The 24242-nt window shown below is 37.7% G+C and overlaps 1 protein-coding gene across 1 annotated transcript; it reads right to left on the bottom strand.

Annotated features, from left to right (window-relative positions):
- Positions 1 to 3828: 3828 nt before the first annotated feature.
- Positions 3829 to 23028, bottom strand: LOC144975282 (neo-calmodulin-like). Its single transcript, XM_078919223.1, has 4 exons — positions 22852 to 23028; positions 14960 to 15131; positions 9626 to 9720; positions 3829 to 4332 (listed from the first exon to the last, which is right to left on the bottom strand). The coding sequence occupies exons 2-4, from the start codon at positions 15095 to 15097 to the stop codon at positions 4134 to 4136; spliced, it is 432 nt and encodes a 143-aa protein (XP_078775349.1). The 5' UTR covers positions 15098 to 15131; positions 22852 to 23028; the 3' UTR covers positions 3829 to 4133.
- Positions 23029 to 24242: the final 1214 nt, after the last annotated feature.

Here is a 24242-nt window from a genome sequence, read left to right on the forward strand (position 1 = left end):
GGATTTCAATGTGCTTACAACCTATTTAGGCCACTTGACCGCCAGTAAATACGCTAAATAAATAGGTATCCCATTTTGCTTGTCACCTGTAGATCGAAGGTTCAAATACAAAAACTTCGGGTTGTCCAAAGTTCATTCATCGGAAACGGCTTTTTACTCATATCATTACTTTCTCCACATACTCTTGTGTAAAATCACTATACTTCAGCATTTTGTCTGTCCAAAAGAAATTTACAAGATGAAGCAGGTAAAAGTGATACGTGGTCTTGTGGTATGTCACTTGGCTTCAGGCCTGTAGGTTCCTGGTACGAGTCCTGCTTTGGGCGGTGTAAAGATGAATCCTTGGAAAAAGCTCTTTAATCTAAATTCGCTCACAGCACTCAAGTGTATAATGAGTAACCTGGCCAGTATCAACGTTATTTCTGTCCAAATATTTTTTTTTTAAATTGTAACAGCCCTTTACAGTTACAGACATGCGATCTTGTCATGCATGTTTTAAGTGTTGCGGTAAGGTTGGGTAAGCTGGATGGAAAGAAGAATAATTAACTGCATATTGGAAGAGCTGGAAGTCTCCTAAATGCCATCAAAAGGAGAGAACTCAGTTTTTTCGGTCACATATGTCGAAACCGATGCACCCTTTTGAAAGATGTAGTGCAGGGGGGAAATGGAGGGCAAACGAGGAAGAGGAAGACCAATGTTCAAAGCAAGCATTGAGACAGTCTATTGCTTCTTGTGACCACACGTTTTGATGTTTAATTATTGGTTTTCCTTTTTTCAATTTAGAAACATATGTTGGTATCAGGTGTATTGTGTTGTGGTCGGAGTTGGAAATCGGTTGTTTACAGACTGATGTGTTGGCGTCTTTTATGTTACAGTGACACAGGTCAAGTGTGTTGTTATGACGAGTCTTGCAAGTGACAAATTGATTGAGTCCGGAGATTGTGTGTTGGCAATTGTTGACATCGCCAATAATTATTAAGGGGCAGTCCGGGTATCTGAGTAGCAGTCGCGACGTGTGTTCTTCCAGTGTTTGTTTTGCTTCGTCACTATTTGAGCTCGGGGGAATGTAAACAATAACAATGTTGACGATACTAAATTCTCGGGGTAGATAGTGAGGGCGTAGGGACAGCGATAAAAGTTCGATGTCATGTGTGTTGATTTGTGTTACTATATTTACGGTTTTACACCATCTGTCGTTCACATAGATGCAAACACCTCCCCCTTTATTTTTCCCGAGTGAGGAATCTCTGTCATTCCTAAACAATGAGAAATTGTCCAAAGCAAAACTTCTATCACTGTCTTGGAGTGACAACAACGTTTCTGTTAGTCCGATGATGCACGCATTTCTATAATCGTTGTCAAACTTTGTAAGGGAAGCAAGGGTGTCGATCTTATTTCTAAGCGAGCGTACGTTTGAGAGAATGATAGATGGTAATGGTGGGCGATGTCCACGCAAACACGCCTTTTTAAACGTTCTCTCACACCTCCTCGCTTTCCTCGTTTCCTTTTTCTTTTCTTTCTGAGTGATGTAATAATAATATCATTGTAGGCTAATGTAGTTGTTGGTGGTGGTAGTGTAGGTCTAAGTTCTATGAGACGATCTCAAGAGTAAACATACCTTTCTCCATTTTGCAATTTTGAATTCATTCCGTGTTGTTGACAAGAAGCCGACTCGAAATACACAAACAACAGGTCAATCAACACACAAAACCAGTTCGTGACGCCAAACACCACAGGTTCCTCACATTATGAACAGAAAATGAAGTCACAAAATGAGAAAATGAAGTCACAAAACGCACAACAAGATGACATTTCACAGAGCAGCGTAACCGGGTGTCGCCACAGAGCAGCGCCGCCATTTTCCAATCGCCGATCAACTGTCTTTTACACCTTATTTCACTCAAATAAAATTATGTGCAAACATATTCTGCAATCGTTGAATAAAACTTGAATTCAACGCGTTCAAATATTATCCAATGTTACGTATTTACTAAGAAACGATAGGGTTTTCCAATGAGAGGGATGGAATAATAAGGGTGTTATAATCGTTTTTGACCAATATTGAACATTTCCTTACCTCGGAGATTAATTAGCAAAAACGTTTATAGTCTGTTGAATACATTTTAGTGAGCATTGCTCATAATCGTGGATGGCAAAAAACAATAACGAAGACCTGAGTGACGTCAACTTCATACTATCTATAGGATGTTTTAAAAAGATGGCAGAGTTATCAGGATTTTTGTTCCTTTCTAAAGCATTTTGATGGACACTGGTTGGTTGTTTGTTTGTTTTTAAGGGTTTTACGGCGCTTGCAACAATTTAAGGTCATATCAGCGCCAGTAAAAAGGAAGGAAAAGGGATACTAAAAAGTTATAGCATTACAATGAAAACACACAAGAGAAGTTGAAACAAATGGGAATTGGTTCAAATAGGAAACAGGTGTAGATACCAAGAGCACACTATCATAATACTTAGCTTAAGAATACATAAAAGTCACCCAGACACCAGCATAAAAACCCACTGAGAGGAACACACTCAAATATTTACAAATCATATGCTAAAAATCTAAAAAAAATAACAGTACATAACAGAGAGCTGATTTACAAGGAAAAAAAATATCAGCTCCCAAAAATATGACTTCATTCGACTGTTCTCCTCCCAGCCAAGGTCTGTCCGGTCAGTTAGGACAAAACTAAGTAATCTCATTCCAAGACAAAGACAGAAAGCAATTGGAAAACATGTATAGGGGTATAGAAGACACAGCGAGTACCTCCCTGTCCGCTATGGGAGGTAGGGAACCCCACCCAGGCTGTACACTGGACTAGCCCATATGGGGCTAAGCAAACTTTGACTTGTTTCAATTTGGCCAGTAGGTATGTCGATTGCATGCGTTTAGGTAAGTTATGTGTATTGGTACGTTATACTTCCGGATGGCAATGTGGTGAGCTTCTTAGCCAAGCGCATACTATCTATAAACTTTGTGTGTATTTGCACGATTAATAAAGCGGTAAGAAATGCTGTCTATTTTATTAAAATACATACCATCAATACACAAATACCATGTTGTTTCGATTTGACATTGGACACCCACATACGGAAGGTTTCAAGCCTCCAGACTTTCGTCTCCGCATATTTTATATATATATATAATATATATATATATAATATATATATATATATATATATATATATATAATATATATATATATATTCCAAATCGTTGTTCTGGTTCAACGATTATTGTGTTGATATCGACATCGTTTTGTGATCACAGCAATGCCGGCACAGTTCTCGCTTGATCTCTGGAGAACCCAACAAGCGTGCTAGATCCGGGCGTGCAGAAATCCGATGCTCATGCGACGTAACAATACAGTCGGTAACCCAGCTCAGTGTGTCGTATTGCACAGCGTGCTGGAATTCAGCGAGTACTGTATAGATAGGATGAAGTTGATGTCACTCAGTTCTTTGTTTTTGCTTTTTGCTTTTTTCTCACTAAACTCTATTAACCAGACTATAAACCTTCAAGGTTATAAATAATTCTGTGTGTTGGTCCGCTATATTTCCGGATGGCAATTTGTGAGCTTCTTAGCCAAGTGCATACTATCTATAAGATGACTGCACTGAATGAAATCGACTGACTGTATTCGATTGAAAATGACATACAAAACTAATACAAACTGACCCCCCCCCCCCCCTCAAATAAAAACAAAACAACAACACCAAAAAAAAAAGAAACAAACAAACAAAAATTATCCCCCCCCCAAATAAATAAATGAAATAAATAAGTAAATAAATAAATAAATAAATAAATATACCGCAAAGCCAAAATGGTTGTGTATATATTAATAAAATTGCTTTTTTATTTTCATGATATTATTAATAAGCATAAAAAAATTCCATCTTATTTGATGAATTATAAGCAATTAGAAAAAAAGAGTAACTCTGTCCTGTAGCTCTTAAAATAAAGTAGTACCAGCAATTCACTCCCAATTCAGAGTAAATGTGATTGGAAAGTGAAATCTCAAAATACTGTCTTTATTAATGCATCAATGGTGAAAATGAAAGGCAGGCAGAGCAATTTTATCAGTTGCATGATAGCTTTAGAATTTACAAAGATATAATAAAGTAAATATCTATCTCCCGAACATTTTCATGAACTCTGCAAGGCTGACTTTGCCGTCTCCAGATGTGTCAACCTTTTCCAGATCCTTGTCCACCTTGTCCTCGGTAAAGTCTTTGCATCTGTAAAGCACATGCCTCACTTCTTCCTTTTCCAGGTAACCGCTGTTGTCCGTGTCGAATTTACGGAACATACCCTCCAAATCATCTTTACTGTAAAAATTACAAAAAGAGCATTTTTGATGAAGAAAACGATGTATATGAATAAGATTTATATTACATTTCCATGCGCTCAAGGCCATTTGGTCACATTGCAATAAGCTCAAAAGACCCAAATAGTGTAACATTACATTACCATTTGCTCAAGGCCATGGGTCACACTGCAATGCGCTCAAAGTGACCCAAATACTGAAAAGTGATCACCGTTTTCAAAATATCTACCATTTCAATTATTGGTCGTTTTGTTCAGCTTGACACATTCAATATGTTTACAACTTTCATAAATAAAGCAGCGTGTTTACATAATTTGTTAAGAAAAATCCAATCGTTGTACAGCAACAAATCGTGTGACCGATGACTCAGTTTGACGTAAACCTGGATATAGTAATATTAAAACAAAGCTGCCGATCTCTCTCTCTCTCTCTCTCTCTCTCTCTCTCTCTCTCTCTCTCTCTCTCTCTCTCTCTCTCTCTCTCTTTCTCTTTCTCTTTCTCTCTCTTTCTCTCTCTCTCTCTCTCTCTCTCTCTCTCTCTCTCTCTCTCTCTCTCTCTCTCTCTCTCTCTCTCTCTCAGATAGGCGCTGGGTGTCGTATAAATCGTACCGGGATTTCGCTTCTGTACACCGTGACAGTATTTATTATATGTGGTCTTGTGGTATGACATTCGCTTTCGGATCGGAAGGTCCAGGGTTCGAGCCTCGCTTGGGATATAATTGAATCTTTGAAAAAGATTCTTTACTCACATCCTCTCACCGTACTCAGATGTAAAATGAGTACCTGGCCGTCAACAGCGTTGCCTCTGTCGGAAAAAATAGTATTATCGCCGAACAGGTGTCATGTCTCGTTCTTTATGTTACGTGTTGCTGTTGGTCAGGGACCCTTTGTAAAGCGCTTTGAGTACGTTTAGTGGATATTGACCTTTATAAAAGCTCAATTATCATTTATTTATTTTTCTTCTGTTTTCATATGCCAGTTCTCCATACCGTTTATTTCTCTTCATCATTTATGTAAATGCCCATTAACCAGTTGTTTTTTATTTACAGAATTTCTGTTCACCCCAATTTTGGGGCTTATCAATATGTGTTCCTATATATTTAAGTGGCTTTCCAAGATTTTTCTACAACAGAGATGATATTCTCTGTCGTCATACTGGAATTTAGTAATGTATTTATGTCTTTATTGTTTTTTTCTTTTTTTTTTTTTTGTTCTTGTTGTTGTTGTTGGTTGAAGAAGGGTTTAGAGCCCGAAACGTATCGTGTTGGGTACTTTGTTCATTTTTAAAGCTGTTATATTCATTTTTGTTGATTACTTCCTACATGTTTACTTGTGTTCGTCTCGTTTCAAACAGAGAAGAGTTGTACTCCTTCAAAGCCATTGGCCCCCTACATGTTTACTTGTGTTCGTCTCGTTTCAAACAGAGAAGAGTTGTACTCCTTCAAAGCCATTGGCCCCCTACATGTCTACTTGTGTTCGTCTCGTTTCAAACAGAGAAGAGTTGTACTCCTTCAAAGCCATTGGCCTCCTACATGTTTACTTGTGTTCGTCTCGCTTCAAACAGAGAAGAGTTGTACTCCTTCAGAGCTATTGGCCTCCTACATGTTTACATGGACGTCTCGTTTCAAACAGAGAAGAGTTGTATTCCTTCAAAGCCATTGGCCTCCTACATGTTTACTTGTGTTCGTCTCGTTTCAAACAGAGAAGAGTTGTACTCCTTCAAAGCCATTGGCCCCCTACATGTCTACTTGTGTTCGTCTCGTTTCAAACAGAGAAGAGTTGTACTCCTTCAAAGCCATTGGCCTCCTACATGTTTACTTGTGTTCGTCTCGCTTCAAACAGAGAAGAGTTGTACTCCTTCAGAGCTATTGGCCTCCTACATGTTTACATGGACGTCTCGTTTCAAACAGAGAAGAGTTGTATTCCTTCAAAGCCATTGGCCTCCTACATGTTTACTTGTGTTCGTCTCGTTTCAAACAGAGAAGAGTTGTACTCCTTCAAAGCCATTGGCCTCCTACATGTTTACTTGTGTTTGTCTCGTTTCAAACAGAGAAGAGTTGTACTCCTTCAAAACCATTGGCCCCCTACATGTTTACTTGTGTTCGTCTCGTTTCAAACAGAGAAGAGTTGTACTCCTTCAAAGCCATTGGCCTCCTACATGTTTAAATTGGATCGTCTCGTTTCAAACAGAGAAGAGTTGTACTCCTTCAAAGCCATTGGCCCCTACATGTTTACTTGGACGTCTCGTTTCAAACAGAGAAGAGTTTGTACTCCTTCAAGCCATTGGCCCCTACATGTTTACTGTGTCGTCTCGTTTCAAACAGAGAAGAGTTGTACTCCTTCAAAGCCATTGGCCTCCTACATGTTTACTTGTGTTCGTCTCGTTTCAAACAGAGAAGAGTTGTACTCCTTCAAAACCATTGGCCCCCTACATGTTTACTTGTGTTCGTCTCGTTTCAAACAGAGAAGAGTTGTACTCCTTCAAAGCCATTGGCCTCCTACATGTTTAAATGGACGTCTCGTTTCAAACAGAGAAGAGTTGTACTCCTTCAAAGCCATTGGCCCCCTACATGTTTACATGGACGTCTCGTTTCAAACAGAGAAGAGTTGTACTCCTTCAAAGCCATTGGCTCCTACATGTTTACTTGTGTTCGTCTCGTTTCAAACAGAGAAGAGTTGTACTCCTTCAAAGCCATTGGCCCCCTACATGTTTACTTGTGTTCGTCTCGTTTCAAACAGAGAAGAGTTGTACTCCTTCAAAACCATTGGCCCCCTACATGTTTACTTGTGTTCGTCTCGTTTCAAACAGAGAAGAGTTGTACTCCTTCAAAGCCATTGGCCTCCTACATGTTTACTTGGTTACGTCTCGCTTTCAAACAGAGAAGAGTTGTACTCCTTCAGAGCCTATGGCCTCCTACATGTTTACATGGACGTCTCGTTTCAAACAGAGAAGAGTTGTATTCCTTCAAAGCCATTGGCCCCCTACATGTTTACTTGTGTTCGTCTCGTTTCAAACAGAGAAGAGTTGTACTCCTCAAGCATTGGCCCCTACATGTTCTACTGTGTACGTCTCGTTTCAAACAGAGAAGAGTTGTACTCCTTCAAAGCCATTGGCCTCCTACATGTTTACTTGTGTCGTCTCGCTTCAAACAGAGAAGAGTTGTACTCCTTCAGAGCTATTGGCCTCCTACATGTTTACATGGACGTCTCGTTTCAAACAGAGAAGAGTTGTATTCCTTCAAAGCCATTGGCCCCTACATGTTTACTTGTGTTCGTCTCGTTTCAAACAGAGAAGAGTTGTACTCCTTCAAGCCATTGGCCTCCTACATGTTTACTTGTGTTTCGTCTCGTTTCAAACAGAGAAGAAGTTGTACTCCTTCAAACCATTGGCCCCTACATGTTTACTGTGTCGTCTCGTTTCAAACAGAGAAGAGTTGTACTCCTTCAAAGCCATTGGCCTCCTACATGTTTAAATGGACGTCTCGTTTCAAACAGAGAAGAGTTTGTACTCCTTCAAGCCATTGGCCCCCTACATGTTTACTTTGGACGTCTCGTTTCAAACAGAGAAGAGTTGTACTCCTTCAAGCCATTGGCCCCCTACATGTTTACTTGTGTTCGTCTCGTTTCAAACAGAGAAGAGTTGTACTCCCTCAGAGCTATTGGCCTACCTACATGTTTACATGGACGTCTCGTTTCAAACAGAGAAGAGTTGTACTCCTTCAAAGCCATTGGCCCCCTACATGTTTACATGGACGTCTCGTTTCAAACAGAGAAGAGTTGTACTCCTTCAGAGCTATTGGCCTCCTACATGTTTACATGGACGTCTCGTTTCAAACAGAGAAGAGTTGTACTCCTTCAAAGCCATTGGCCCCCTATATGTTTACTTGTGTTCGTCTCGTTTCAAACAGAGAAGAGTTGTACTCCTTCAGAGCCATTGGCCCCCTACATGTTTACTTGTGTTCGTCTCGTTTCAAACAGAGAAGAATTGTACTCCTTCAGAGCTATTGGCCTCCTACATGTTTACATGGACGTCTCGTCTCAAACAGAGAAGAGTTGTACTCCTTCAGAGCTATATGCCTCCTACATGTTTACATGGACGTCTCGTTTCAAACAGAGAAGTGTTGTACTCCTTCAGAGCCATTGGCCCCCTACATGTTTACTTGTGTTCGTCTCATTTCAAACAGAGAAGAGTTGTACTCCTTCAGAGCTATTGGCCCCCTACATGTTTACTTGTGTTCGTCTCGTTTCAAACAGAGAAGAGTTGTACTCCTTCAGAGCTATTGGCCTCCTACATGTTTACATGGACGTCTCGTTTCAAACAGAGAAGAGTTGTACTCCTTCAGAGCTATTGGCCTCCTACATGTTTACATGGACGTCTCGTTTCAAACAAAGAAGTGTTGTACTCCTTCAGAGCCATTGGCCCCTACATGTTTACTTGTGTTCGTCTCGTTTCAAACAGAGGAGAGTTGTACTCCTTCAAAGCCATTGCCCCCCTACATGTTTACTTGTGTTCGTCTCGTTTCAAACAGAGAAGAGTTGCACTCCTTCAAAGCCATTGGCCCCCTACATGTTTACTTGTGTTCGTCTCGTTTCAAACAGAGAAGAGTTGTACTCCTTCAGAGCTATTGGCCTCCTACATGTTTACATGGACGTCTCGTTTCAAACAGAGAAGAGTTGTACTCCTTCAAAGCCATTGGCCCCCTACATGTTTACTTGTGTTCGTCTCGTTTCAAACAGAGAAGAGTTGTACTCCTTCAGAGCTATTGGCCCCCTACATGTTTACTTGTGTTCGTCTCGTTTCAAACAGAGAAGAGTTGTACTCCTTCAGAGCTATTGGCCTCCTACATGTTTACATGGACGTCTCGTTTCAAACAGAGAAGAGTTGTACTCCTTCAAAGCCATTGGCCCCCTACATGTTTACATGGACGTCTCGTTTCAAACAGAGAAGAGTTGTACTCCTTCAGAGCTATTGGCCTCTTACATGTTTACATGGACGTCTCGTTTCAAACAGAGAAGAGTTGTACTCCTTCAGAGCTATTGGCCCCGCCACATGGAGTCTGAGTTTGTATTCCGGTTACTATAACGTGAAACTGATTTATAGCAATTTCTTGCTACCTTATTGAAAAGAATGCTAGTCTACCGCAAAGTACTTATCGAGATATCTAACAGATCCAGCTACCCAATCACTTCTTTTTGGACAGATAAGAGTGCAAGGTTTAAATGATCACTCTTTGAAAGTTCTTGGGTTTGGGTTATGTTTCATACAAAGTCATTATACAATTAATAAAAGTATACCTCAGGTCCTTTGTGTTTTTTTTGCAGAAGGCAACCATGAATTCGTCTAAGCTGATCATTTCGTCTCCACTTGTGTCATGTTTTACTATGTAGTCCTGAAAATGGACAAGATAAGGGATTAAAATTGATATTTTTTTTTTCAAAATCACTTATAGAAAATAAAAGTCATCATATAAGTATTTAGTCCATCGTGAGCTTGACTTGGAGACTTCCCATTGTTTTCTTCACATTTTTGGGCCCGGAAATTACCAAAGGAGACCGGTGCAACATTTTTATTGATACAAAACTAGCATAAGAGGATTTTTAGACCAAGAGAACTGCAACCATTTGGGGAAGAAAACGAAAAATGATTCTCCGATGGATGGGGTCAAAATAGTTCTTCATAAAGAATAAATCATTTTGCGTTCTAATCATTATTGAATTGAAATACACATGATATTCAGAGGACACTTCAGGACACTTGACCCCAAAATAACCCTTCAATCTCTCTCTCTCTCTCTCTCTCTCTCTCTCTCTCTCTCTCTCTCTCTCTCTCTCTCTCCCTCTCTCTCTCTCTCTCTCTCTCTTTCTCTCCACTCTCTCTTTCTCTTTATATTTACATATTTTATATATATATATATATATATATATATATATATATATATATATATATATATATTATATATATATATCATCATCATCATCATCATGTACTTCCATATCTGAAGCAGACGTCGGAGGTCATCTTCCGCCAAGCTGATCTATCTCTTGCCAATTCTATTAAAGCAGCGCCACCTTTCTCAGCTTCATCTGTCCAAGTTCTTATCCCTTTCAAATAAGTTATTCTTTGTCTTCCTCTTATTCTTTTTCCATTCATCTTTCCAGTCAAGGCGAGTACTTCCAAATCAGGGTGGCGGATAATGTGTCCTAAAAATTCCATTTGGCGTTTGATGATTTTTGTTATCAGTGATCTTTTTCTTGTTTGCCATTTCTAAAATTTCTTCATTTCTTTTCCTTTCCACCCATGACACCCTCATCACTCTTCTGTAAAACCACATTTCCGCTGCCTCCAGTCTTTTAACCATGGTCTTGTTTATGGTCCAGCTCTCACAACCATATAGCAACACAGACAGTACATAGCAATCCAGGACTTTGATTTTTGTTTTCATGCTAATATTCCTGTTTTTCATAATTGTATGCAGCTGATTGAATGCATTCTTCGCCATACCTATTCATTTCTTTATTTCACAATCTGACTTTCCATTGGATGTTACATTGAAGCCTAAATATTTGAAACATTCAACTTGTTGTATTGTTTATCCTCTGCTTGTTATTACACAGGCTGGTGGGTTATTATTTTTAGATACCGTCATACATTCTTATATATATATATATATATATAAGTATAAATTTGCCAAAATAACTTGACACTTGTTTTTAGCAATCCATTAAAGTTTTAGGGGCAAAATTGGACAAGAGTTATATTACAGAAATGAGCAAAATCTTGTATATGTGTGAGCCTTATTTCATCAACATACATGCATAATCATAAAAGTAACGACCACATGCATAATCATAAAAGTAACGACCACATGCATAATCATAAAAGTAACGACCACCCAAATAACAAAAGTTGGGTTGCACTGCTTCGGAAAAAGAGGAAAAAATCGACACAAAGTCAGCAACGCGAATGGCCTCGACGATATCCAATCATTGCTCGGAGAAGTTTCCCAATCGAGTTTATCATGTCTATGTCATTTACTATGTATTCCATTCTGCTTCAATAATGTCCTCAAGCTCGTAAGCATTCCTTGCTTGGCACTGTTTTCCCGTGTATGTCTTTTGAGGAGATCTTCAAGATACTCAGTAAGAATGGGGTCTGGATTTACAGCTGGCCACTCAAGCACTAGGATCTTATTCTTAGTTAGTTGAGATTGCACCTAATTCCTTCTCGCTCTGAGTCGAACAGTTGTAAGCCTAACTAACACTGACCATATTGAAATGCTATTTTCCCCAGCAATGGCAGAGGCATAAGGGAGAGGTTGGTTGTGTGTCGACTAAATATTATCATCATTAGCCGTTGTTACTAGAGGTTGACCTGTCTACCTTTCATTCCCATTTCGTGTGAAACGATTCCTTCCCCAACTGAGATGTCAGGGGAATTTAGAAGGCAAAAGCGTAAAGTTGTAATGCTGGAGTATAATCCCGAATAATTGTGACCCACCAAGCTAATCCGGTATCATGTCGCAGGGATGTAAATGCAAAGTTGAAAAAAATTCTGAAATTCTGCGAGCTCATTTCAATAGTCTAAACTCCAAGTGACACACCAGGAATGAGGTGATAAATGTGACAACATTTTTAGGACTTTTGAGTCATAAGTCTCAGAATAAAATCTAAATTATTTTGTTTATGGATGGATTTTAATGATCTATGTCTCCTTTTTGTCAGGAGGAAATACTATTATTTGGTGTTGTTCATGCTTAAATCAGTGCCCATTTAGTATTATCCTTATCTTTATGGATTAAACAGGGTTAAATTAGTTTGGGATACGTACTGAAAAAAAATCAGAATTTTGGAATTCTTAACTTATTTTCACTGCACGTAATCCAACACCTAAACTTTTATATCAAAATTATATTCAGGTCAAAATATTACCCCCAATGACTTAATGAATCTGACAATAATAAAAACTCGTACTCAAATTTCAACAGCCATATCATTACTAAGGCCAATTTTGAGATTGGAAAGATGGTCACCTCCCGATATTTATCTTTTTCTCAGGCCCCAAACCCTTCTGCTAATAACAAAGGCAATAAGAAGTAGATTACAATTAAAATACTACATTAGGTTTAGAATCGTGTTAAAAGTTAAAAGCCCTTTACTTTATTGGTGTAGCTTTCAATGAGAACAAACAAATTTGATTTTTTCCCCCACCACAGTCAAACGTTCGTGGCAGTCTCAACCAGAAATGAGACCCCATCGAAATTTCTCATAAAGACCAAGGCTAAGAGAAATGTATCTTCAGACTCATTATGACTGAAATGAATTGCAACACACAGGAATTACTTACAGAAACAGAAATACATTCCAATTGAGCCTTAGGAAGAAAGTGTAACAACAACTCAGAACTCAGTCATGAATACTCGATATATATCCACCATCTTCTACTTTCGATTCTGCAGCCCATGTTTTGCTTCCGGAAAACTAAAAATAACCCTCCTTGTTTACACAACAGATGTGAATCTAGTTCCGAATTAAAATTAGGAAAATTCGGAAATTCGAACGCTATCAATCCTTAGTACTTCCGAATTAAAATTCGGAAGCTGTCGTGGAAATAAGTTGAATGGTTAAATACACGTATAATCATAACTGACACAACAGTAGTGTAAATTAAGTGTTTCAGTACATTGAAAATGGATATTCACTACAAATTCTCTATATGTACAGCAGTATCTCTTATCACAAGAGTTGTTGGGAGTGAGGTATTAAGAAATATTTAAATTGTTTGGGGAAGCTAGAAAATGTCTGAAAAATAGGAAATCCTAATAATTCTGAAAGATTTACATCCCTGATGTCGGAGTCAACTAGATGAGGTGTGCCACTTTATCATCGTCATCCAACGATCTGTGCAGACTACAAGACTGGGAAGAAACAGGTTAATGGAATCTAATGTAGCAAATGTCATACGACATCCATAATCAACGAAAGAAAGTCAATAACCTTCAACTATAGGGAATGAGATTAGCGGAAGAGTAGCGTCCCTTGATTGAACGTCACCAGCGGAAAAGTTATTAGAGAGAGAATGTCAAGTTGGTTGTGCGCACTCGTCTCTCGTCCTTGCTTCCGGTGAAAGCGGCATGAGACTATTCACCGAAAGCGAAGACGAGAGAGACGCATGCGCAAAACCATTTTGACGTTCTCTCTGTAAGGTGACGTCCAATCAAGGGACGCTATTCTTCCGCTAATCTCATTCCCTATAACATCCATCAACATGCACTCAAGATAATTGAAACAGCAAGATACCGCGTTAAACTCGAGGGAGTTAAACTTCTGGTGTTCTGGTGGCATCCTGATTCTGTAGTGCAGGGTGTCAGTCTTATTACTCACGGAAGGAGTGAATATTTATCTCTTTGTTCTTGCATGTGGAATGGACTATGTCCCACTGTTCTTCTAGATATTGACCTGGATGATTTTGGGAGAGTAACTGCAATTTGATTGAGGGTTTTTTTTATGGATGGATGTGTTCTTTCGGCGTGTGCTTAGTGTTTCTAGCCCAAGCTTCTGAGTAAGACTCGAATGGCTTGTTGGACATCCTTTCCGGTTTTGATGGATATATGAACTACTTTTGTTGTCTCTGGATGAGAGGTGTAAAATGTGGTTACTCATTCAGTGTGATATATTATTTCCATGATTAGAAGACTGATATCTCATAGCTGTGGCTCATTGGATAATAACAATAACAATGAAAAGTTATTGATATGGCGCCTCAATCAGTTTTTGACGCATGTAGACCTCAACATATGTTTTTCTTTATAATGGTTTTACGGCGCTTGGGACACATTTAATTTAGTTCAGTACCATCGCCAGTAAAAAAAAAATAAAGAAAAGGAGACAGTCAAATAGTTTACAATTAGAAGCGTTAAGAAAAAGTGAGACAATGGGGAATTGGCCCAAATGGGAACCAGATGTAGATTTGAAGAGCACACCATAAATGTACTTAGTTTGATATCACCTAAAAGTCTCACCCAAAAACCAGTACAGGATCCCACTAAAAGGAATGTACTCATATGTTACAAGATATGTTCAAACAAAACAAAAATAACTATAATATAAGAGATCTTTTACAAGAAAACAATATCACCTCCCAAAACTATAACTACACATCTAACTGTTTCAAATAACCGCAATCCAAGAAAAACAAACAGAAAGCAACTCAGAAAACATACAGAGGGATATAAGACACAGCAAGTGACCTCCTGCCCAACATTGAAGGTCAAAAGCCCCAACCCAATATTCTGACCTAATACTGTCGTATGTTTTGAAGGGATAAATCACCATATTGTGCGGCTATGTGGTCTAGTGGTATGACACTCGCTTTCGGATCGGAATGTCTTGCGTTCGAGCCTCACTCGGCGCATAGTTGAGTCCTTGGAAAATCCTCTTTACTCACACTCTCGGCGTACTCAGGTGTAAAATGAGTACCCGGCCATTAACAGCGTTGTCTCTGTCCGAAAAAATTGTAATATCGTCTAAAAGGCGTCATGTCCCGTCCTACATGTAAAGCGCTTTGACCACGTTTAGTGGATATTGCGCTTTATAAAAGCTCAATATATTATATTTATATTAAATACTTACAGCAACATCGGCATCGCTGCATGGCAAATGCACCATATTCAAGAACTCCTTGATTTCCTCAATGTTTAGATTGTTTGAGCCGTCTTTATCCATCTTGCAAAAAAGGGCCTTGACGTTTTTCTTAAAATTTTCAGACATTGTGTTTGGGTTGTGTATGCTATCAACAATATATCTGTGGATGACAATATCAAATTTCGTCTTAAAATAATAATAATAATAATAATAATAATAATAATAATAATAAATAATAATAATTTAATAATAATAATAATAATAATAAAATAATAATAATAATAATAATAATAATAATAATAATAATAATAATAAATAATAATAATAATAATAATAATAATAATAACAATAATAATAATAATAAAAGTATAATAATAATAACAATAATAATAATAATAATGATAATAAAATATAATAATAATAAAAATAATAATAATAATAATAATAATAATAAATAATAATAATAATAATAATAATAATAATAATAATAATAATAAATAATAAATAATAATAATAATAATAATAATATAATAATAATAATAATAATAATAATAATAATCATAATAACAATAATAATAATAAAAGTATAATAATAACAACAATAATGATAATAATAATAATGATGATGATAATAACAGTATAATAATAATAATAATAATAATAATAATAATAATAATAATAATAATAATAATAATAATAATAATAATAATAATAATAATATAATGATAATAATGTTGATGATGATAATAATTATAATAATAATAATTATAATAATAATAGTAACAATAATAATAATAATAATAATAATAATAATAATAATAATAATGATAATAATAATAATAATAATAATAATAATAATATATTTAAATAGCGCCAACCCCGCGTTGCCGTAGCTCTAGGCGGACACATTGACAGGAGGGGAAATCATGCATGCTACAGATAACAATTACACTTCTCGGATATTATGGACTATGTATATAGGTACACCCTTTCCACTCATAACATTATTAAGACAAAGAAGAATTCACCAAGTGTGTTTTAAGGCACTAGTTGAATGTATGTAGAATAGAAGTGAAAAGTCATCACAAAAAAAAAACTTGAGCTTTTATATAGCGCAATATCCATTAAACGTGCGCAAAGCGCTTTACAATGGCAAAGATAGATGCTAGAAAGGACCACCTAAAAGGCAAATTCGGGTAGTCTGTTTAAAATGTTGACTTGAAAAGAAAAATCAAACTATTTTCCTTCAATAGGAAACCAAAGTTTAAAAAACTGGTTCAAATCTCATTGGAAGTGTAAAACCACTCTTCCGGAGGACTGGATACATACCTTGTGTGATTGATCTTTTAGTTTTATGGTGATGGCACCTTATTTTCTAGTCTAAATACATGCTGGTCGTCAATAAAGATCATCCATCCTCGCTGTTTTACACCCCGTAATCTTAAGATTCGGCCTATAACTATGTGGTCTAGTGGTATGACACGCGCTTTCGGATCGGAAGATCCGGGGTTCGAGCCTCGCGCTCGGCGCATAGTTGAGTCCTTGGAAAAGGCTCTTTACTCACTGTCTCTCACCGTATGCAGGTGTAAAATGAGTAGCTGGCCGTTAACAGCGTTGTCTTTGTCCGAAAATTTGTAATATCGCCTAACAGGCGTCATGTCCCATCCTTCATGTTAAATGTTGCTTTTGGCCAGGGACCCCTTGTAAAGCGCTTTAAACACATTTAGTGGATATTGCGCTATATAAAGCTCAATTTTAATTTTTCAATTTTTTTTAAACTATAACACCCTGCTACTAAAATAGTTATGCCACCGTATGATTCAATATGTAACCTATTCATTATTATGGTTACACACTTCCAAGGATTTCGGAACCGGAAAAGGAGAAGGTGTCACGTTGAGCTTCTCTGCCCTATTCTGAGTGGATTCAATGATGAAAACAATGTCGCTTTTGAAAACATTACAGTGAAAATAAACTGGACGTGAACTGAGATAATGAGTTTGTCGCATTGCCATGCGGCTGTGTGGTTTTGTGGTATGCATGACATCCGCCTTCGGATCAGAAGGTCCTGGGTTCGAGCCTCGATCGGCGCATAGTTGAGTCCTTGGAAACGGCTCTTTACTCACATTCTCTCACCGTACTCAGATGTAAAATGAGTACCTGGCCGTTAACAACGTTGTCTCTGTTGTAAAAAAAGAAATTGTAATATCGCCTAACAGGCGTTCTCGTTCTCGTTGCCATGTCTCGTTCTGCATGTTACGTGTTGCTGTTGGTCAGGGACCCTTTGTAAAGCGCTTTGAGCACGTCTAGCGGATAATCCGCTATATAAAACCTCAATTTTTCTGTTAGTTTTTTTTCTGAGGGGCATTCTTTATGAGGGACACCTCTCTAAGCGACCCGTTTCTATCCAGGGGGGACGCGTTGCATTTCTGAGGGGCGATCTTTACGGCCTGGTGGGCGATCTTTATAAGGGAATCCTCTCTAAGCGATGCGTTTTTATCCAGGGGGAACGGGTATTTCTGAGGGGCGATCTTTAAAAGGGACTCCTCTCTAAGCGATGCGTTTTTATCCAGGGGGAACGGGTATTTCTGAGGGGCGATCTTTAAAAGGGACTCCTCTCTATGCGATGCGTTTTTACCCAGGGGGAACGCGTATTTCTGAGGGGCGATCTTTATAAGGGACTCCTCTCTAAGCGATGCGTTTTCATCCAGGGGGAACGCGTATTTCTGAGGGGCGATCTTTATAAGGGACTCCTCTCTAAGCGATGCGTTTTCATCCAGGGGGAACGCGTATTTCTGATGGGCGATCTTTATGAGGGACGTCATGTCCCGTCCTACATGTTAAATGTTGCTCTTGACCAGGGACCCCTTGTAAAGCGCTTTGAGCACATTTAGTGGATATTGCGCTATATAAAGCTCAATTATTTTTTATTTTATAATGCTGTCCACCAATTTCATCATTTGTGTTCCCGCTGCTCGTTTTCCATCTATCATTCCTGTTGTTACCAGCTTCTCTTTCCCCTCTTTTCTCATTACATGGCCAAATAATCTTGCTTCTCTTCTACTTATTATTATTATTCCGGCAAAAGGTTATTTTGTATCCTGCCTCGTCTCGTACTTTCTCGTTTGATCTTCCGAAAATAATTTCTAATTTATTTTGGTACTATTTTCATGAGCGTTGTTTATTTTATATACATGGTAACATTTTTTTTTTTTTTTTTTTTTTTTTACGATAACTACTATGTTACTCTAGTGTGCATCTTGTAAAAGTGTGTCTATGTCAATAAATGTGTAACCAAATGACAAATTGCCACTCTTTTGGGGACAATAAAGATATACTATTATTATTATTATTTTATCTCCATTAGTAAATTATAGTTTAACCGATTAATTCAAATTTGAAACATCGCTGAATAATTCGAACCGTGTAGAGATAGACTAAGGGACATTACTGTGTACTAACATACGGGCTTTAAGATAATATAAGAAAATCAGCAGTTATATCCCTTTGATAGAATTCATCCGACTCCTTTGAATCCCTTGTCCCGAGTCGGTCGGTATAATGAACAAAATCTCGACTTCACCCGGGATCGATCTCGATCCCTTTGCGTGTGAAGCGAGTGCTCTACCAACTGAGCTATTGGGACCCCCTCTAAGGGCTACACTTGATACTAATTTATGCCCATCGTTTCAAATCGGAAATATGACTGGGTGGACCAAATTTTAAAGCCAAGAAAACAGTGCCCTACAGACCTCCACCAACCACTCAAACTCTGCGTTCCTCCAATGACACCATCCATTTGACTGCCCGACTCATTTCTACAAAAGTAAAATCTGAACAAGTGTGTATGAATGGTACCGGATAAAGCAAGAAAGTCATATAGAAGGAAAAAAAAGGCACCCCCCCCCCTCCAAAAAAAATCAGTCTACTTCGACTGGAGATCGAACCTCAGGTCTTCTGATCCCTGAACAAGGTCCTTTTCTCATTGTGGACGATCTGACTGAATGAATCATCAGATCAATACTTTTCGACTGGAAGAATCCTATGATATCCTCAGTGACTCTTCTGATCCGTTTTCGTCGTCAACATCACGGTCCTTCGAATTCGCATTCCGAGTAAAACGGATCAACTATTCCGACTAGGAAATTGAATATGCGACTTTCCACGGATCAAAACCTCCGATGTCCCCCGACTTTCACGATCGGCGGATCAAACCTCTGAAGTCCCGACTTTCACGATCGGCGGATCAAACTCTGAAGTCCCGACTTTCACGATCGGCGGATCGAACGTCTGAAGTATCGACTTTCACGATCGGCGGATCAAAACTCTGAAGTCTACAATAATTAATTTGCGCACCATGTTTTATTTAATTTTTGGCGAATCGGGCTTTTTTTTCTTCAGTGCCCCAGTTAATTTTCACGGTACCGTATAAAATGACAATATTCTGCCATCTTATCTACAGGTAAAACGATGTAAAGTCAAATTCTATGCGTCAAGTTGATAAAGACAAAATACCATTTAGAGACATTTAGTCGCATTTATGGGGCTTATTTTGGTGCGCATTGAGCATGGTTTGGATAATGGCAATGTCTAATACTTATCGGTAAAGAGGTCTAATTATTACTTCTATTTCCCAAATGAACGGGAGACAGTAATAAATCAATGAATGACATTTTACACACCAATAATATGTCACTATGTCTCATCCGAAATCCACGAAATAATCTCTCTCTCTCTCTCTCTCTCTCTCTCTCTCTCTCTCTCTCTCTCTCTCTCTCTCTCTCACATCCTCTCTCTCTCTTTCTCTCTCTCTCCCCCCTCTCTCTCTCTCTTCCTCTCTCTCTCTCTCCTCTCTCTTCTCTCTCTCTCTCTCTCCCCCACTCTCTCTCTCTCTCTCTCTCTCTCTCTCTCTCTCTCTCTCTCTCTCTCTCTCTCCCAGGACGTCGTTTCTAATCAATGGGAGAGTACTGTGACCGTGAGATCGACCTCGTCGTAAAGTGGATCCCTTCGGTTTCCGTTCAAACTAAAGGCAGTTCTAATGAACACAACATTATTATTTTATACTCGCTATCTCGTTGGAAAGCTTCGGATCGCCGGGGCCCAAAAACACCTGTTGTTATAACCTTACAAATCAGCATTTCAAACACAACTGATCACCGATCGGTGAAAAGTAAAGTAAAGTAAAGCCATACCTTCTGTAGCCTACCATATAATTAATATACGTTTACATTGAGAGACTAAGACTAAAATAATATTATAGTTTACAGCAGCTGAATGTAACTTTTATCTACAGTTTATACAATTCTTCTTCTTCTTCTTCTTCTTCTTCTTCTTCTTCTTCTTCTTCTTCTTCTTCTTCTTCTTCTTCTTATTATTATTATTATTATTATTATTATTATTATTATTATTATTATTATTATTATTATTATTATTATTATTTATTATTATTATTATTTATTATTATTATTATTATTATTATTATTATTATTATTATTATTATTATTATTATTAGTATTACTATTATTATTATTATCATCATCATCGTCGTCATCATTATCATCATCATGATCATCATCATCTTCATTATTATTATTATTATTATTATTATTAGTAGTAGTAGTAGTAGTAGTAGTAGTAGTAGTAGTAGTAGTAGTAGTAGTAGTAGTAGTATATAGTATTATTAATATTATTATTATTATTATTATTATTATTATTATTATTATTATTATTATTATATCATCATCATTATTATTTATTATTATTATTATTATTATTATTATTATTATTATTATTATTATTATTATTATTATTATTATTATTATTATTATTATTATTATTACATTATTATTATCATCATCATTATTATTTTATTATTATTATTATCATCGTCATCATCATCATCATCATCATCATTTTCATCGATCGACATTTGAAGGACGAGTATTCCTAGCCAAATTTTTACACACGTATTTTCCTAGAATAAGGCAGTTAACAGGTTAAAAAGATAATAGGCCTAAACACACACACACACACACACACACACACACACACACACACACACACACACACACACACACAGTGAAATGTCCTCGAGCCGACTGAAGCGATTAGGCTATTCACTTTTGTTTTTCTACACTTCAAATCTTTCACGGGAGATCTAAGTACACGGTCTTTCGCAAGCGGCTCCGTGACATTATTGTAAAACAATAGCTAACACTGATTCAGTGGCGTGGCATGCTGACAGTATAAGGTGGTGCCAGAATCAAAAGGAAATGACTTAAAACATGCTAGATATATTTGTAAATACAAAGGAAAGAAAAAAAATAAAGAAAAGACTTACTCAACTAAGTAAGAGGTGGTATCTACCATTTCTCAGTTTTATTTTTGAATAATGCTGTAATCCATTTTTAAAAGATGGATGCGGTGCCAGGCACCAAATCAACCAATATAGCCACGCCTCTGCTCACTGATTATACTTTAACTCTCTCCTTACCAGCCATTTTCAGGATTTTCCCCAAAACTTCACACCCAACTAACAGAAAAATATATTTTTTATCATTCAAACACAATAGCAGTATCTAAGTTCTTGTGATAAATAATTTCTTTAGCAAAACATGCTCTACAACAGACTGTTTATTTTATTTAAATTTTATGATGTACAAGGGAAATTTGAATAAGGAAAATGTTGATTGCATCGTAACGAATGTGACGATTTTCCTATAGATAGTATGCGCTTGGCTAAGAAGCTTATAACATTACCATCCGGAAGTATAAGGGACCAACACACAAAACTGTGTGTATTCATGAACGTTTATAGTTGGGTTGATACAGTTCAGTGAGCATTACTCATAAACGCGGATGGCAAAAAACAATAACAAAGACCTGAGTGACGTCATCTTCGAACTATCTATAGCTGGCAAGGAGAGGGTTTAAACGATTGGCACTTGGAGGAGAGTGATTTATCGGAGAAGTTTCCTATGCTTTGCCTCGTTAAGTAAACACGACTAGTTGATAGTCGAAGGAGGAAGAGGAGAGGAGGAAGATGATGAAGATGATGATGATGATGATGATGATGATGATGATGTATGATGATAAAGTGAGTGTGGTCTGGTTGTTTTTTTACGGTGGTGAGTAGGATGATAATGTAATGATTGAAGATGATGATGAAGGTGATAACCAATGATGATGGCTATGATGATGTATGATACGATGAATAATGATATTGTGTGATGATGATGCAAATGGATGTTAATAAGTGAAAGAAGAGATAGAGAGAAGAGAGAAAGAATAGAAAGAATAAGAAGAAGAGTAGAGGAAGTGGAGAGAGAGACAGAGAAGAGAGAGAAGAGGAAGAGAGAGATGGAGAAGAAAGAAACGGGAGGAGGACGGAGGAATGAACGATGAATTGAATATTATTGATGATTGATGTTGATTGTAGGTGATGAGAATGATGATGATGATGATGATGATGATGATGATGATGATGATGATGATGATGATGATGATGATGATTTGGTCCTGCAGATTTTTTTCTTTAAAAAACGAGAACAAATTGCCTATGCCAACGGATAAGGATGTACTTAATTTCTTCACATTACTCTAAACCGACGTGCACTTATTTGAAGGTCTGATAACCCAATTGATTATGGCCTCATTGTTGACATGGAAATCTCAAAATATTCTCCATTAAAACAATGCTAAACTAAGCCCATAATTGTGTTCGAATATCAGACCTGCATATAATGCATTACAAGTATACGTTGCTCTAAACCTTATATAGATTTATAATCTCGTAATAAGTAAAGTAATATTAATAAGTTAATTACCATTCATTCAAGTAAACAATTCGTTCTAAAATAATTATATTGGCAACTTCTTACCTGCTTGGGAATTTAGGTCTTATCCAGACGACAGCTAGAGGGTGGAATGGTGACAGCCCAGACCGCAGATTGCTGACAACGACAAACACCACACCATGCAATTTTTTGGGGGAGGAGGAGGGGGGGGGGGAGGGGGCGGGGCTTCTGTTGAATTGAACGATATTATATATATTGATATCGAAACTAAATATCGATGTTTTATATCAATAACAGTGTCGTCAAGAATCGCGGTGCATATAGCACAAGGGAGTGGGGGGGGGGGGGGGGATGGGGGGGGGGGGGGGGTGGAGGAGATAGAGAGAGAGAGTAGGTTCTAGTTGAGCGGATGGTGGGGGGGGGGGGGGGGGGGGGGAGGAAGGAAAGGGGGGGTAGTTGTGTGGGGGGGGGGGGGGGGGGGGGGGGAGAGAGAGGTGAAAACAATTTCTTGTCCCTAAATGTCATGCATAAACACGAACGATATCACATGGGACTGAGGGTTTATTGTGTTTGGTAAATACACGCCATGAGGTAGCCGATGATCTCATTCAAAAAATAAACATCTGCATTGACAATAATATTTTTGACAGAAAAGAATGAATTTACATAACGAAAGAACAAACAGACAAGCAAAGCAACAACACAACAAAACAACAACAACAACACTTTCCCTTTCTAGCCACCATTGGCTGATAGGGTGCAATAGTGACACCAAAACGAATGTTCCAACCACAAAATTATGAGGGTCTTTTTTTCATTTACAATATATATATATATATATATATATATATATATATATATAATATATATATATATATATATATATATATATACTATATTACAGTCCATGCCGCTTTAAGCACGGTCATCGGAAGGTGGCTTGGGCGTGCTTAATGCCGACGAAGCGTTCTTGAGTTCGGAGTCGACATGATCCAGAGCTCCGTGAATTAAATTTCATGAGTCATTTCCCTTTATTGGTTGGTCCTGATCATAGATAACACAGGACTCCTCGATGATGCTCCATCATTACCCGTCGTTGTGGTGTTTGTTTGGTTTTGTCTTCGTTTTGTTTAGTTTGTGCGGCTATGTGGTCTTGTGGTATGACACTCTTGCTTCTGGTTCTTTTTTTTTTTACTAAGGAGTATAGTTAGCATTTTGATAAATGGTCAGAATATGTAACAGTCTGATTGAAACCATGAAATCATGTCAGCTTTTATATTTGCAAAAGTTGGAGCCTTAAAATTTTTAAAATTGAGCATTTATATAGCGCAATATCCACCAAACGTGCTCAAAGTGCTTTACAGGGTGTCCCTGGTCGACAGCAACATTTAACATGTAGGACGGGACATGACGCCTGTTAGGCGATATTACAATTTTTCGGACAAAGACAACGCTGTTAACGGCCAGGTACTCAT

This window comes from Berghia stephanieae, chromosome 6 (genome assembly GCF_034508935.2).
Source record: "Berghia stephanieae isolate SIO BIC M18660-M18661 chromosome 6, UCSD_Bste_1.3, whole genome shotgun sequence".
Classification (NCBI taxonomy): Eukaryota; Metazoa; Mollusca; class Gastropoda; order Nudibranchia; family Aeolidiidae; genus Berghia; species Berghia stephanieae.